The 15,820-nt window shown below is 39.8% G+C and overlaps 1 protein-coding gene across 1 annotated transcript; it reads right to left on the bottom strand.

Annotated features, from left to right (window-relative positions):
* Positions 1-2,456: 2,456 nt before the first annotated feature.
* lbx2 (ladybird homeobox 2) lies at positions 2,457-5,895 on the bottom strand. Its single transcript, XM_020655067.3, has 2 exons — positions 5,168-5,895; positions 2,457-4,417 (listed from the first exon to the last, which is right to left on the bottom strand). The coding sequence occupies exons 1-2, from the start codon at positions 5,496-5,498 to the stop codon at positions 3,951-3,953; spliced, it is 798 nt and encodes a 265-aa protein (XP_020510723.1). The 5' UTR covers positions 5,499-5,895; the 3' UTR covers positions 2,457-3,950.
* Between the last annotated feature and the right edge of the window lie 9,925 nt (positions 5,896-15,820).

The raw sequence follows: 15,820 nt of genomic DNA on the forward strand, positions 1-15,820 counted from the left end.
TACAGACAGCACGCTGCAGCAGCCACAACATTTAAAACAGGGGAGCATCTTTAATCTCCTTTTCAGAACATTGCCTTATGGGTAATAAAACAGTAAATGTGCTTACTGAATGTTTTATATTAATGTCGTTAAAATAAAACCAGTGTGTGTTTCTACACAACACTAATATAAGGGTTTGATGTGTGTGTGTGTGTGTGTGTGTGTGTGTGTGTGTGTGTGTGTGTGTGTGTGTCGTAAAGGTCAAACGCTACAAATGGAGTTTAAGTTTCATATGAAAGACGAGCATGTGTTCATCAAGGGCGAATCAGTTTAACATTTTAGTGCAAAGGTCAATAACCCTGAACGAGGCTCTGGATACATACTGCTTACATATTTTATAAATAAAGGAATGCTATACCTTTAAAAGTTAAAAGGAAGGTTGAGGGCTTAATATGTTGCCTACTCTTAAAAACAAATTTCAGTGTTGTTAGAAGAAAAGAGGGGTTTAAAATATTTTCCCAGTAACCTTAATATCATCCTGAATTTAATTTAAACCTTCCAGATAAAGTCCCTGTGGTCATGTTTTTAAATAAGGAGTGAAATAAATCAGATGGAAACTGACACACAATTCAGCAGCACTGTGACACACACACACACACACACACACACACACACACACACACACACACACACACACACACACACACACACACACACGCATGCATTATGGTGTATACATGTTACCCCTCCAGCCATCTTTAGAAAGCCTGTGTAAGTCCCTTCAGGACATTTAAATGATGAAGAAACAATAACCCCCTAAACGCGTGACCTTTAGGCCGAAACAGAACATTTCAACATCCAGTCCATTTTGTTTTAATAAAATCAAATCCTGATCTTAGAGAACCTGCGCGTGCTTGTGTGTATAATATGGTAATGTGACTTTAAATGGCACCTTCCATTCAAAGAAAACCATTTATGTGGAAGTTGTGTCTCTTGTTTATATAATAACTCAATGTGGGACGTTTACAATAAGACAATTTGACTGTATTTTAGATCTCAAAATTAGAGAGAGCGGGAGGTCAACGTTCATTTTGAAATAAAACAGAAACTCAAACACAAGTGGGATGTTAAAGTCATGCATGTTGTTCAAGGATTAAATTAATATATATATATAATATTAATAATATTAACAGCCCGAGGAGACTGTGAGGTTCCGTACAGACGCACTACATTCAGACTGTTCTGTCAGTCAAAGGAACTAAATATTGGAATATTCTCCCACTCACAATAAGAGACTCACAAACATATGCAACCTTCAAAACACACCTCAAACAGTGGATAAAAGAAAACCAAGTCTGTGACTACCTTTAACCTTTAACCTCTATTATTGTCTTGTGTCACTTGTGCCTTTGTGTTTGTATTTTATTTGTAATTTGTCTTTCTCTGTTACCTGGCTAGGGACAGCAGATGGAAACTAGCACTTCTGCTATAATCTGGCATGTTTACAGCTGTTCATTAATATGCACTTTCCCTAACAAATAAAAAAATAAAAAATATATATTGTCACGTTTTTATTGTATTTAACCCGGTTTGTCCCTGAACAGAGATATTCTCTCCTGTCGTTTTTACTCACTGAATCGGAATCAGGCAGATCTCTCCCCTCTCTGACTCCTCTGTGTTGTCCCTCCTGCTCTCTCAGTCCAGAGAGGCTCCTACTTGACTTTTCAACCTCCACGATTCCACGCGATTACTTCTTTTGTGCGCGGTTTCTTTACCCTCCATAAAAAAGAAAGAAAAGAAAATCTGTTCTAACAAGACCTTAACTTCAGTCCTGATATCCTCATTTTGAAAGAGACGTCTTCATTTAAATTATTTTCTGAATATTTGAGGGAAAACTACAAATTAAAACTATTATATATCCTAATATAATGATTTGTTACAATGCACCTTCAAAATACGATAGAACACTGAAGCAAACTTTTCGTGTGGAGATTTCAAGCGTCAGTATTTTACGACAGGAACAGATTTTTTTTTTAAATGTGAAAACTTTAAAAGTATTAAATAATTAAAACTATTAAAAAAAATCATTTGAAATGTCTTGAAAGCTGGAAACACAAATTAATCTTTTCCTAAATCACTTTTAGAGGATTGATAATAAACAAATAAAAACAAGGTGAAGAATAAAACTTGCTTAATGGGAGAAGTTTTGTTTTTTTGGGTTTATGTGCGCAAAAATAAAATAAATGAGATGAAATATGGTTCATGATTAACACCAGTGTAACCGTCTTGTTTGTTTTTATATTAAAAACATTTTAGCACTTATCAGCTACTACGATAACACACCCCTCCTTCCTCACAAACAAACACACTTAACACACTTAACACACACACACACACACACACACACACACACACACACACACACACACACTCGCGTTATAAAACAGTTACAAATGGCCAGCAGCAGAAGCAGCACGTCGCATTTCCACAGCCTCCCATTGAGCTTTATTCATTAGTTCCCTCACACTAACACATTTGCTATTCATGGGGGAGACTGTTTTCTCCCTTTTCCAAACAAACCCGGGTTAAGAGTGGCAGATGCGTGCCATTATTGCGCGCGGCTCGCTGGAAGCTGAAGGCGGGTTAACCTAATCAATCATGTCGACTAGTTGTGTTAAAAGACGATTCCATGGACGGAGGAAGAAAACATATGGTCGCAGGGGAGGGTGCAAGCTTTTTCTTTTTCTTAACACCGCGGCCAGACCGGGACCTTCTTGTGACAAGATGCATTCAAAGCGGGGCGAAAGAATGGGAAGAAAGGCGACGGACGGCTGCTAATTGAAGTCACGGCACTTCAGGCCTGAAAGCAAGGGGTCAAATACTCAAAAGGGCCACATTTTTCTTTTTACCAAGCAGGGCAGGATGAATATTTTAAATATGTAATCCGTCTGTTATATTCTTATAAAAGTCACATTAGTGTAACTCTTTCTAAAGAAATCTAAAGCGTGTTGTTGTGCTTACAGTCACGCTATATTATTTATTTAATATTTACTCTACTTTATATGAAATTACAAGTTTGTGGTCATCTTCAGTACAGCTATTTAACCCTCTAATGTAGCTACTGTCACTTTAAATCATTATGCTGTAATAATAATGTTCCTTTAGGGATAAGTCACCCTTCACATGTGGCTTTAGAGTTATTGTTTTTGCTAATTTTCTGCACAATCACACATCCAACTGCGCCGACAGCTTCTTGAAATATCATATAACCTTTATTTACATAGATGCTGATTAAATAGAATGTTACAATAAAATTATCGCATATGATGTCTGGTATATATACACATAAGTCAGAGCGTGGAAACGTGGGGATAAGGATGCCTCCTCCTGCGCTGAGAAGTGACCTGCATGCTTGCAGAAACACTTCTCGCTCAGAACAAAACCAAAATAAAAACTTTACACTGCATGTAGGAGGGACACACTGACACCTCCTCCGCGGGCTGAAGGGGGGCTCATTGACATATTTGGCAGATCCGAAGAATGCGAATAAAATGACACTAAAATAATATCACAACTTCCCATGCCCCCCCCCCCCTCTCTCCTCTCCTTTTTAAAAATGAGTGTGAAAAATTCAAACGTTTACACAGTTTTTCAGTCTCACAGTACCATAAGAGTCAGGCCTGTCTGCAAAGGGGAACCGGATATTCCTCAAATATTGTGGTGAGACTTAAACGACAGACTTGGAAAGCTTTACAAGTCCTGGTAATAAATTAAAATGGAGGAGAGAAAAAAGAGAGAGAGAGGAAGGGAGGGAGGAGAGAAAAAAATCTCAAATTGTTTTTTTTTTTTTTAAATGTGTAAATTCTCCTTCCTCGGTCAGTATCCGTGCAAAAGTTTGGGAAGAAAAAAATGCCCCCTTTTTTTTATATTCTTTTTGTTGCTGCTTATGAAAATCGCAGGCCAAGTGACTGTCAATCGTCCACCTCGATTTCCTCGTCGTCCTCCGAGAACTCGTCCGTGGTTTGGTCTCTGGAGGAGGAGGGGGACTGTGGGAAGGCTCGGTGTCCTTGGGAGGTCGGGGAGATACTGGGCGATCTGGCCTCGGGGCCCCCGACCTGCTGGGCATCGTCAATGTTCTCCATGCTGACGAGCTTCTCCAGGGTCTGCGGGGTGATCTTCTTTAAGGACTCCACGTCCGCCTTCATCTCCTCCAGGTCCCGCTTGAGTTTGGCCCTGCGGTTCTGGAACCAGGTGATGACCTGCGCGTTGGAGAGGCCCAGCTGCTGCGCGATCTGGTCTCGGTCGGCCGGAGACAGGTACTTCTGGTACAGAAACCTCTTCTCCAGCTCGTAAATCTGGTGGTTGGTGAAGGCCGTCCGCGACTTTCTCCTCTTCTTCGACGTCTGTCTCTGCCCGAAGGCGTTCACGTGTTCGCGACCTTGGAGAGGAAAACACACAAGACGCATGAAAACAACCGCAAAGGGCCACTTTCCCCCAAAACTACAGCAGACACACATGGCACTGCGCAAAGGGCCTGACCTCTGTTTACATGCTGCTTTTTTTTTTTAACTTCATGCTTAGTATTGTATTTTAATTTTTTACAATTCAAGCACCTTTTAAACACAGACTTTAATGTTTATAAAAACAGCGTGACTTTAAAGTGCTGCCATCACTGTCACAAAGCAGAAAATAAGCACAAAAATAAAAAACACATTTCATCTCCTGTTGTGAATATCCATCATGTTTGAAGCCACTCATCATTTTTGTCCCTTTAATTTGAGAAGTTCTGCAGTAAAACAAAAATCTTGTGTTTCAATTATGGTTTATTAGTCATTCTTTGCATATTTATCCAACACAGCCTTGCATTAGTACAGGCCATAATGACTTATTGACTTTTTGACAACACATAAAAGTATGTTAGCTTTATGTTAGCAAGATTTAGCACGCCATAGAACATGTGTAATCCAAATTTGAATGCGAAAATTTAACATTTTGCATTTCTTGTCTCGTATTTGTTTGCATTCCTTCACAGCTGTCCTCGCGTAAAAAGGTTCAGAGTCAAAACAAGCCCAGCTAGCACTCATTCAAGATGTGATTCAGAGGATCACTTCGGTTGTTTACCTTCAACACTACTTTAAAAGTTTAACTGAAGGTTAATTGCGGCGTTACAAATCAAAATGTTCTGTACCTTCTGCTGCCTGGATCACGCTGACTTCCAGTCCCTTAAACGTTTTGCTGGCCAGCTCCTCCAGCGCGCACAGCGGCGACGAGGGAGTGGTGATCCCGTTCCTCGCCGAGTTGGAGCCCGTCACTTTCTCCAGGACTCTGGGCGGACAGATACTGGCGGACACCGACTTCTTCACGGACGGTTTGTTTAGGATATCCTCAATGCTGAACGGCGTCAGAGGCTTGTTGGAGTTGGCCGGCGGCGGCAGCTGGTCCAGGGGAGCCCGGAGTCTCCTCTCCTCGCCGCTGGACTGTAACACAGAACCTGCCTTCATGTCTTTACTGGAGGTCATCGCAGTCCAAAAGAATCGCTGCTTCCACTGAAAAGTTGGTTATTTCATTCAAAGGGCAGTTTTTACGCGTCCACAAGTGTTTCCTCTGCTGCTCAAAGACCCCCCCACTCTAAAATGTTTGACACTCTCAGCCGAATGCCGCAACTCAGCTCTCCGCAGAGCTTTCCTCCAAAATAACCATGCTCCGGGCGTATAGTTGGAAAGGCAGCCGGACTGTATTCCCTTCAGAGAGTCGCTCTGCCTAGCTCCATGTAGATCTTTATGCACTCACAGACTGGAGGTGGAGAATCCCTGTAAGGAGAAAAAAGCTGTCCCAAGCAGCAAGAAGAAGAAGAACGCGACTGCTAACGAGTTATTGTTGATTGGGCGAAGTTCAATTAGAGAAACACTACACTCCTTGCTGACCCGCTGCTTGCGTCTTAAAGGGCCGGACCATAATAACTAATTGGACGTGGGGAGGAGGAGGAGTCTGCTGCTGCCGAGGAGAAAGATGCCCTCAAATGTCTATGCATCTGTTTCCCTCTGCTGGTGTGTTCTGCTAGAAAGGGAAAGTAAATGGTCATTTAAATACAGCCACCAGCATCTTTGCTTTGTGGAAAGATTAAAGGAATACCGAGCCAGCGTTGGTTCTCCAGCCGTGATATTCATTCTGTCATTTTCGTGCGTAATTACGCATTGAGCGTTATGCGTAATTTGCACATTAGACGCTGTGTTGTAAAGCAATTCGGCCTAAAAAAAGGAATAGTGAACACATTTAAGGGTCATATTTTGAAGTGTATTAAATATTTTGTTACTAATAAAACTGTTCCACTGTTCAAGATGACAGCTGGTGGATTAAAAAAAAAAAAGTTTATTTATTTATCACAGCAGGTTGATCGTCTTTTTAAAACATACAACTATTAAGAAATAAAAGCAGCAGGAATCTTATTTATTACTAGATATTTAAAATATTAAACATGCGATATCTCTGCAAACGAGGCCACACTTTTCGTTTTTTTATTTTTATTTTTTTCTAAATAAGATAGTTAAAAGAAAAAAAACACTTTTTCAAATTGACATGTGTTGTTTATTTGTTTTTTTGCTGATCCTTTATTTTTCTTGTATTCGTCCTTGATTTATCACTCGTGCTTCCCTCTGACCCTGCAGGTAAAGAAGCCCAGTATTCCAGTGTAACTCAATGCGGCAGCGTGAAACAAGCGGATAATAAAGGTGACGCCGTGCTGTGGCTCACAGTCTGCGGGATGCAGAATGAGAGTTTTTACTGATGCAAAGAGAGACACGGAATTAGAGACAGAATCGGGGACGAGGTGGACGCCGAGGAGAGACGCAGGTACGTCTTCTCAGAAGGTAACACACCTTGCTTTATTAAAGGCTTGTCAGATTATCACAGTTACCTGATGTCGACTTTTACAACCCTTCATTCGTTTCAATGCGGCTCAGAGATTATATTGAACATGTAGAGAGAACGAAATGTACATTTTTATCCAGTAGAAAAATATAAAGGAAGCTTAAAAATGACAGCATTTAAAAATATGAAAATACTAAATCAGACATTTTAACATTAATCTGAACAAAAGCTTCTTCCTAATGTAAATATTTATATATATATACAAATATTAGCACGTGTTAAAGCTTCTCAATAAAAAAAAAATCGACATTCCAACTTTTACAAAAGCCTTAAACTGGATAAAACAAAATCTCTGAAAATGACTGTGTTTTTTCTTCGGACATGTTCAGAGTATTTTGGAGCCATTTGGAGAAAGCTTTCGTGCCGCCCGGGAAGCCACTGCGGAGAGTCTTGTGCCAACAGGAGCATATGGTGACATTGGTTTAGGGACAGAGTTATAAAACAGCAGGAAATTCTATTAGCTGCCTTGGAGGTCCTTCCTTTGAGGCTGCTTTGAATATATATTTCTGCATAACAAGCAGGGAGTTTATGGGGGTAAATTCAGTTTGGGAATTTTGGCAGAAACATGCCTCGTTTTAATAAAAAAAAAAAGAAAAGAGCAGGAGCTGAAAATCTGTGCTGGTCAGAACAGATTTACTGTCACGGTGGTTTGGATTTATCCTGACGTTTAAAGGCTTGAATTAAAAATGATGGTTTAAAAATATTTCAGTGCAAACTGTGAATTATATAAAATGTATTTGCGAGTTTGTGCAGAATAAATATTTAAGAGATTATTTTAAATATTAAAACGATTATTCCTTTTTAACCAAAACGACATTATATTTGATTATTTACTTATTTTTAATGACTATTTTTTGTTTGTTATTTTTAACAGTAAGAAATGAAATTTCAATCTTTCGATTAAATTTGTATTTTTTGTTTCCACACACTTTACCTGCTGCAGGCCTCTTTCATCCTCACTAAATTCATCTCTGAAGGTGAAAAATCCCCTTTTTTTATTTTTTATTTTAGAGTGAATATTCAGATGGACAGAGATGCACCGTGCTGTAGATTATTAACATCAAATCCAGTGTAACTGTGAAAAGACCTGAGACCTCCCCAAACAACTGTCCAATCAGCTTACAGGCCTGAAGTGAAGCCGCGATGGTCAGAAATCTTCTTCTTTTTTTCTTAATTTAAACGTTAATTAGAAGCAGAGCAGCTGACATCATCAATCACCAGCTCTGGGGGGATTTAATTGGATGATTCGCGGCGCGTTTACGTCCTATCACAATCGAGGTCTTTTAATTCTAAGAAGGTGGTGCGGTACAAGAAGTCACTGTAAAAGAATTGTATCAATTTTTCCTCTTTTGTGTGGAGCTATTCATCAAACTCATTTCATACGGTTAAAAAAAAATCAAAGCTCTCCTATAAATAATCAGAGGGGTAAACGTGCAGCACTTCATGTCATTCCTGAGCTCGATGAAATCAAAGCAGTGGGAAAAAACTCCCTCCCCTCGTGAAGGTCAGCCTTTCTCTCTCATTAATCACCAAATTAATCCAGTTGCGCTCCGGAGCGAGGATCAGGCACTACTAGCTCTCCGAGGATCAAATTCCGCCTCCATCGCAGCCTCGGAGAAGGTGATGACAAATGCAACAACTGCAATAATAATCCTGAAAATGTAATTGGTTACAGTGAGGCTGTTACTGGCTGCTCTGCGCGCGTTAAACTGCTCATCTGCTGCAGACTCTGGTCTGATATGCACAGCAAAAATAAAACCAGATAATCGGAGGAAAGACTCGATTAGTAAAAAAAAAGAAAAGTATGAAGCACTTACACAGAAAATAATTATAATACAGGGGAGCATTTAAAGGTATAATCATCCATATTTTAAATCATATTTTTTTGTTAAATCGATATAGTCTCTAAAATAACCAAACAATGTCGAATTAAATGTTAATTTTTATTTTACCACATTTCTTCTCAATTTTAAAACATGTATCACTACGAATTTAAAAGGACAACAAAACAGCAGTCAATGTCATTATAAAGCACCATAAGGAAATCTTGAGCCTATAGGATTTCATTTTTTTTTTTTAAAAGGCTATACGTACAGTTAGATCGCCATACTGCTTATTCCTGCTAATTATTTGAGTGTCGTCCCCCCCGGATTATTACAGTTCTTTTATCATGAAGAAAGTCATTTACTGACGGGGTTAATTATTATTCAGCTTCTTGTGTAAAGGGCCGTTCATGCTCCGCTTTTGTCCCCTCTGCTGCAGCTCCTCTCCCAGCGCAGCGTGCCGTCCTGTATCCTGAAAGCAAACAGCTGTAAACGCCTCTCACTCCAACATGACCCAGGAGCGGGCTGCAGGGCGCTGCTGCGGGTGTTTGTTCCCATCTTTAAGAGGCCTGTCTTCCGCTGTGAGACACGCCGAGAGGCTCGCTGCAAGGGGGCCTGATCAAGAGGAGAGTGGATGAGGCCTCACGGCTCTCATGTTCACCGATGTCTTCTAAATATATATATTATATCTATATATTATATATATATTTAAGCACATATCATCTGATTTAGATGTGTAGATTTCCTATAGCATGGAGAATTTTGGAGCATTAAATGATCAACATAACAAGTTAGTTATTTCGAGTAACAGACAGGCTGGAAATAGCTATAATTAAAAGCAAAAAAAACAAGGAATACATATTGAAAATAAAATCTAACAACAAAAATATCATGGTTTAGTGAGAGACTATAAATCCAACTTTAAAAAAAGAAAATGTTGTTAGCCTAATTCCGCGCGTGGTGAAGGTGCGGGATCCCTCTCATCAGACTACCTCCACCTGCTCGGTCCTGACTGTGTGACTACTAAGAAGAAATCTTAAATAAGTGTTAAAGTTGTCACCGAACATGTTCTTTCCAAGCTGTGCCTAAACGCACCATCACAGCACGAGACGCTCAGGTGTTCAGCGCAGCTTCCCCTCTTGTGTGAAGGTGACGTCAGTGATGTCCTCAGCTGCCATTGGTCATTAGCCGTCCTCCTGGTTTTACTCTTCTTCATTTTTTTTTCGTCAGTGTGTTGCTGCAGGTTCAGTCGCGTTTAATTCTTCTTCGTCTGTTTTGTCAAAAGGTGTTGATTGCGTTTCTGAGTGTGGAGCAATTACAGCTGATTGACAGGATGTTATTGTCCATCAGTGTCACGCCGAGCTGCTGCTGGTGATATGAACTTCAAATCAATTTCTCTTCTTTTCTTTTATTTGATTTTGTGTTGAATGTTTTTTTTTTTTTTTTGTCAATTTAGACTCACGTGCGTCTAAACTTACTTTGAGACACCAAAGCAGCTTTTCTTTTCACTTTCATTTATCTGCCACTTGTTTTTCTAACTTATTTACTATTTTTCAAACCATTTCACTTGTTTGGTCCAACCAGCAGCAACCAGTACATGTTTAATAAGTGATCACATGTGACACAAATGATTCAAACGTGGACTTTTGAAGCCGTGACCTTTTTACTTAAAATCATCCCTGAAAAGATGAAATAATGACGTTCTGGCTGAATAATACAAATGTTTATTGATTTATTGAGTCATCAGATCAGCTCTAATGCACCCCCCCCCCCCCCCCCCTTAACTGTTCTGTGTAAAACATATGAGAAAAGAATACACAAAACATCCTAACGGCCTTTTGAACATGAGGCCATCCTCAAATATAGCAATAGCAGTTTTATTTCTATAGCACATGTCCTTACAGATAAGCTCAATGTGCTTTACATTGAGGTTAAAAACAAAATCAAAACACAGCATACAAAAAGAAAGAAAGTGTTTCCACAGTCATTAATAATTCATACACACGACAAAGCAAACATCAGTTACCACAAAAGTGATCATACATACACACACATACAAAAAAAAAAACTTTTCATATGCTTTTGAGAACAGAAACAGTAGTGATGGACCTCAGGTCAGCAGTTTGTTCCAGAGAGAAGGACCACAGTAACTAAAGACCCCCCTCTCTGGACTTTGATCTGATTCTGAGTCCGGTTAAAAAGACCTCCACCTGATGACCTGAGGGTCCGGGTTGGGTTGTAGTCTGTGAGCAATATAACAACTTAAAGAGTTTACAAAAAGCCTGCATACATCTAATTTTCATTGCAATGTTGGAAAATCCTACTGTCCTGCAATGCATCCCACTTCAATGAAAGCAAGTTTAAAACAAAAACATTTAAGATAAAATATAATTGTGAGAACTGAGAGAAAAATAAAGTGAGGAATCCTTCATTGTTTAAATTGCTCTTGGTCTTGTGCATCTTATCATATCATAACTTCCACCAGACCCAGTGACCTTCACACAGTTGATTTGGATTAAACAAGCTGAGGTTCTGCAGAGCAAATATTTTGTTGTTTCTGATCCTCCACAAACCTGCTCGTCTCCTCTGACTCTAACAAACCATCGTAATTAAAAAAACACGTCTGCAGAGATTTCAGGCCAAACTGTGTCCAAAGCCAACCGCGTCAGAACACACAACACAGCTATAGTACACCTCTGTGCCCCCCTCCCTCTCCTGTTCTCCAGGGAGCGGGCCTGTGGTCGTCCTCGTTGCTCTCTAATGGGCCTCGAGGGCCTTTTTAAAAGATCCTGAAGAAGGATATGTGGAGGCTTTAAGCAGGATTACAGCATGAATGTTTCTCCTGTTTGACTCTTGATTAGCTCCATTAGTGTGTAATTAGCCCCAGAGACTGCACAGCGTGGAATCTGATCCCACACATTACACTCATAAAGTTCATGTCTGTCTGTCTGGATGAGTGTGTGTGTGTGTGTGTGTGTGTGTGTGTGTGGGTGTGTGTGTGCCCAAAGCAAGCTTTTACAAGACAAGCAACCAAAATGACCCTACACTAATATTGTTCCAGTTATCATTAGGACTGAAAATAACTTTTAAATAAATTGTGATGGAGCCGTTTGTGTGTCAGGTTCTTAAATACATAACTGAAGGGGTTAAGTTAAATCAGCTCACACACACACACACACACAGTGCACATGGACAGATCTATTTATAGGTGATGATGAGTGTCTGAGCTTGACTTTCTCTGATTTCACAAACAACCACAACACAAACGATCACCGGCTGAAGACCTGCGTGAACTCTTAACGGAAATAATAATAATAACAATAATTTATCCTTTTATTTTGAAATTCAGTTTTACACTCTGTTTATTGAACATGCGACACACACACACATAGGCCGAAATACACACAGACAGGATCCTGTGGACATGCATTAAAGGAGAGGGGGGGCTGCACACAGCGAGCGCTCCAGAGCAGTTTTTTTTGGGGGGGGGATTCGGTGCCTTGCTCAAGGGCCCCTCTGCAGTGATCAGGAAGTGGACTGGCACCTCTCCAGCTACCAGACCAATTTCCAGACTTGGACTTGGACCCTCCGATTCCCAGCCCGAGTCCCTACAGACTGAGATACTGCTGCCAAATAAAAACTTCTCATCAATAAGGCTCCAAACAAAATCATTGAACACATGCATCTCTTCTCTGAATTTCTCTTTTATAAAATCTACAAATCTAGACCCTCAGAATGTCCCCTTTAAAATCTGTAGCCTACTTTACATGTTTGGCTTTAGAGTCTTAATAAGAGGGCTTGTTTTATGTGTTTTATTCAATACTTTCATTGTTTTCTTGCTGTTATTGTTATTATTATTACTTTATTTTTTATGTGTGGGTCTGTTGTCTGCAGTGCTGATTTAACCTCTGTCTGTATTATCGACTGTCTGTTTCATGTACAGCACTTTGATCAGCTGTAAATGTGCTTTATAAATAAATGTGATTGGTTGGTTGAATATTTATTTGACAGTAAGGAAACTCTAATGGAAATTAAACTGTGTTCAGACCTCCTTAATCGTTTACATCCTCCTCTTATCACATCAGTTTGTTTCACTTCAGATGTTTTCATTCAGCCACTAACTCCACAAACACTGATGCTATTGTTTGAAAAAAACAAACAAACACATTTCTTGTACTCGGACATCTTTCAATTAGGCTAAAATACGTTTTAAAAAAGTGTCATTTTCCAGCTCCAACAGGTTTGATTAATATCCATAAAAATTGTGTGTTGTTTCAGATGAATCATCGTTTTGCTCATGAGCAACAGAACAACATCTGAATTTAAATTAACAATATAATTGTCCTCATTTTAACAGACTTTGCTGTCCTACATGTTCAACCTAATCTGCCCATGACGTCACACACTCACACTCACCAATCCTCTTGGTCTCTTTTGTTATTTCTGAGCCAGTCACACACACTTGTTTTCATGTGTTTTAATTCTATCAGTGAGATTTAAACGCTGACATTTCACTCGATGTTCAGACAACAAAAACAAAATGTTTGTAGCAGAATTATGACTCTCATTATGTGTCCATTAGTTCCATGGTTTCAGCTGCTAAATGAGCCAAGAAATGGTTTTGTTTTTTTAGAACCGCTTCAACACGGCCGACATTATGAGCAACAAGAAGAACATCGCACAGGAGGTTTTTTATCTGTTGTTTCCTGAAGTGAAAAAAAAGGCTCCTATAAGGCCTATCTCCTCATGTCACTGTACATATCTTGGCAAATGAAGACAAATGCTTTGTGAGAGCGGGGGCACGTTCCAGGGGAGCTCTCCACAAATTAATCACCTTGCAATTCTATCCTCGTCCACCGGGGTCCCTGATGCAGCAGTGTGTGTGTGTGAGAGGTAATGAGGGGCAAACACTCTTTTACGAGCTCCTCCAAACGAGAGCAGCAGAAAATGAGCAGCTGAAGACACCTCTCAGGAGAGCCCACGTTACCTTTCCTCTCTCTCTGCATGGTGACCCCCGATATCCCCTGTCGACCCCCTCCTCCTCTCCCTCCTCACATCGGGATTTCATTAAATGGTGAGCAGCAAATTCCCCCCAACTCCATCAACCCCCCCCCCCCCTCTCTCTCCTGCACCACTCTGCTCCCCAAACCAAATGAGGAAATAGCTCGTCTGGTCGCTGACAGACCCCGGGCTCGGCCATAAAGATAAATGACCCAAAGTATTAAAGTTTAACACGTTGACAAAACCCACCTGATCTGTGGGATTAATGCAACAAAAAAAAATCCATCTGTGGAAAAAAAAAAACAGGAGAGAGAAGAGGGTGGGAGAGGTGATGGGGGGACTCACAGGAGAGCGCTGTGAAGGTCAAACGACGTTTAGAAAAAGAGTGCACATCCAAACTTTTGCAGGCAGGGGATGTAAGTTATCGTGTTTTGGGGGAAAGTTAAGCAGTTCTGCGTGCAACACGTACACACACAGAGACTTATGAGGCTTAATTGGGTCACATGAAGAACACAAGGAGTGCTTTCACTTAAAACCACATTCATATTCTGAAGTCATTCCAAGCTCTAGTTTTCCAACCACAACAAAGAGCGTTTAACATGCTCATAGAAAACAAGAATATCCTTCAAAATCAGTGTTCAGTATTCAGACGTTTATCTTCATGATGGAGGTGTCACCCCCGGTTACTTCTGCAGAAAAACACCCTGAATTATGTTTTTATATTTCCAACTTTAATAAAAAAACCTTTTATACGCGTTGCCAAGTGCTGCCTAAGTGTTGTAAGTTTAATTTGAATTCTCTTTGCAAAGTTTTTCTACTCTGACCTTAATGATCCCCTCAGGATATTTTGTCAGATTTAAAGATGCTACAAATGAAGCACTGATAATTATCTATAAGCAGCTTAATAAAAAACAACTACCTGTATTCAGTTCAGAAACTACACACTGTGCTTAACTGTATTTGTGTGGCTCGTTTCATGCAAACATGAAGCCCAGAGTGCTTCACAAACCCCAAAATACAATAAAAGCACAGGTAGGATATGAGCCACAAAAACAACAACAATAGAGAAACAATTTTTTATGGCGAAAACATCCAAAAGTATCAAATAAAAACAAATACAGATTTTGGTTTCCCAAGCGTGCAGGAAAAATGTCTGATCAAACAAACATCTAATCTAACAGGACCTTTAATCAGGAAGTGAGGTCATTGCCAAAGTGTGTTGTAAATGTGAATGTGGTCGTTTGCCTCATCGTTTCATCCCTGATTGTTACTGAATGATCCCCAGAGGAGAGAACGGAAGTGATTCAGTCCGTCTTATCTTCAATGTGAAGACGAGGTCAAAGGTGAAAGCTGAGTTCGTACGTCACCTGCAAGACGATCAATATTCGGAGGGATCGGGGGCGTGCTGCGGGAAACTTCTGTAGCTTTAATCATCATGTGATCAGCGTACTTCACCGTCTGTTTGATGCAACAGTGAAAAAAGGATGTAGAGCACTCTACATCCTTTTTTCAGGGGGTTCATAGAACAAACATGTCATTCTTCATTGGTGGTGGCTGTGGGTCAGTGGCAGAGTCAGGCATCAGAGTCAAGGTTGTGGGTTCGATCCCCAGCTCCTGTAGCCACCTTTGGGCAAGACACCAGTAGTTAGAAGACTAGAGAATAAATATACAAGCTCAAATCCATCCGAGTCCCATTCTTTATTAGTCATACAAAACATTATTAGAGTTTTACTCACTTGTTGTTCTTTTATGCAACTTTGGATGCATTATATAAATAAATCATGACAAACATTTTGCAATTTGAAATTTTAGCCATGATAAAAAACAAACAAGAAAATTAAATTCTTAGTAAAAAGGGAATGTATAAGAAATATATGCACATGTCTAAATGTATAAATATATGTGTATATGCACATATACACATAAATACACACATACATACATAACCATTGTAATGTTGTGATATATTTTTTTCATGGTTTGTCATACCCTAAATTTTGCAAAGATTTTTGCAGGTGTTTACGATAATCATTTAAATAATCGATGACTTAAAAGTGTTCATACAATGGGCGCTAAAGGCCTAGCGGTTA

This window comes from Labrus bergylta, chromosome 9 (assembly GCF_963930695.1).
Source record: "Labrus bergylta chromosome 9, fLabBer1.1, whole genome shotgun sequence".
In the NCBI taxonomy this organism is placed as follows: Eukaryota; Metazoa; Chordata; class Actinopteri; order Labriformes; family Labridae; genus Labrus; species Labrus bergylta.

Excerpts from the sequence above, each read along its gene's own strand:
- lbx2 (XM_020655067.3), bottom strand. The coding sequence starts at position 5,498 with ATGACCTCCAGTAAAGACATGAAGGCAGGTTCTGTGTTACAGTCCAGC. Across the intron at positions 4,418-5,167 it reads CGTGATCCAGGCAGCAGAAG|GTCGCGAACACGTGAACGCC; the intron begins GTACAGAACATT and ends TTCCTCTCCAAG.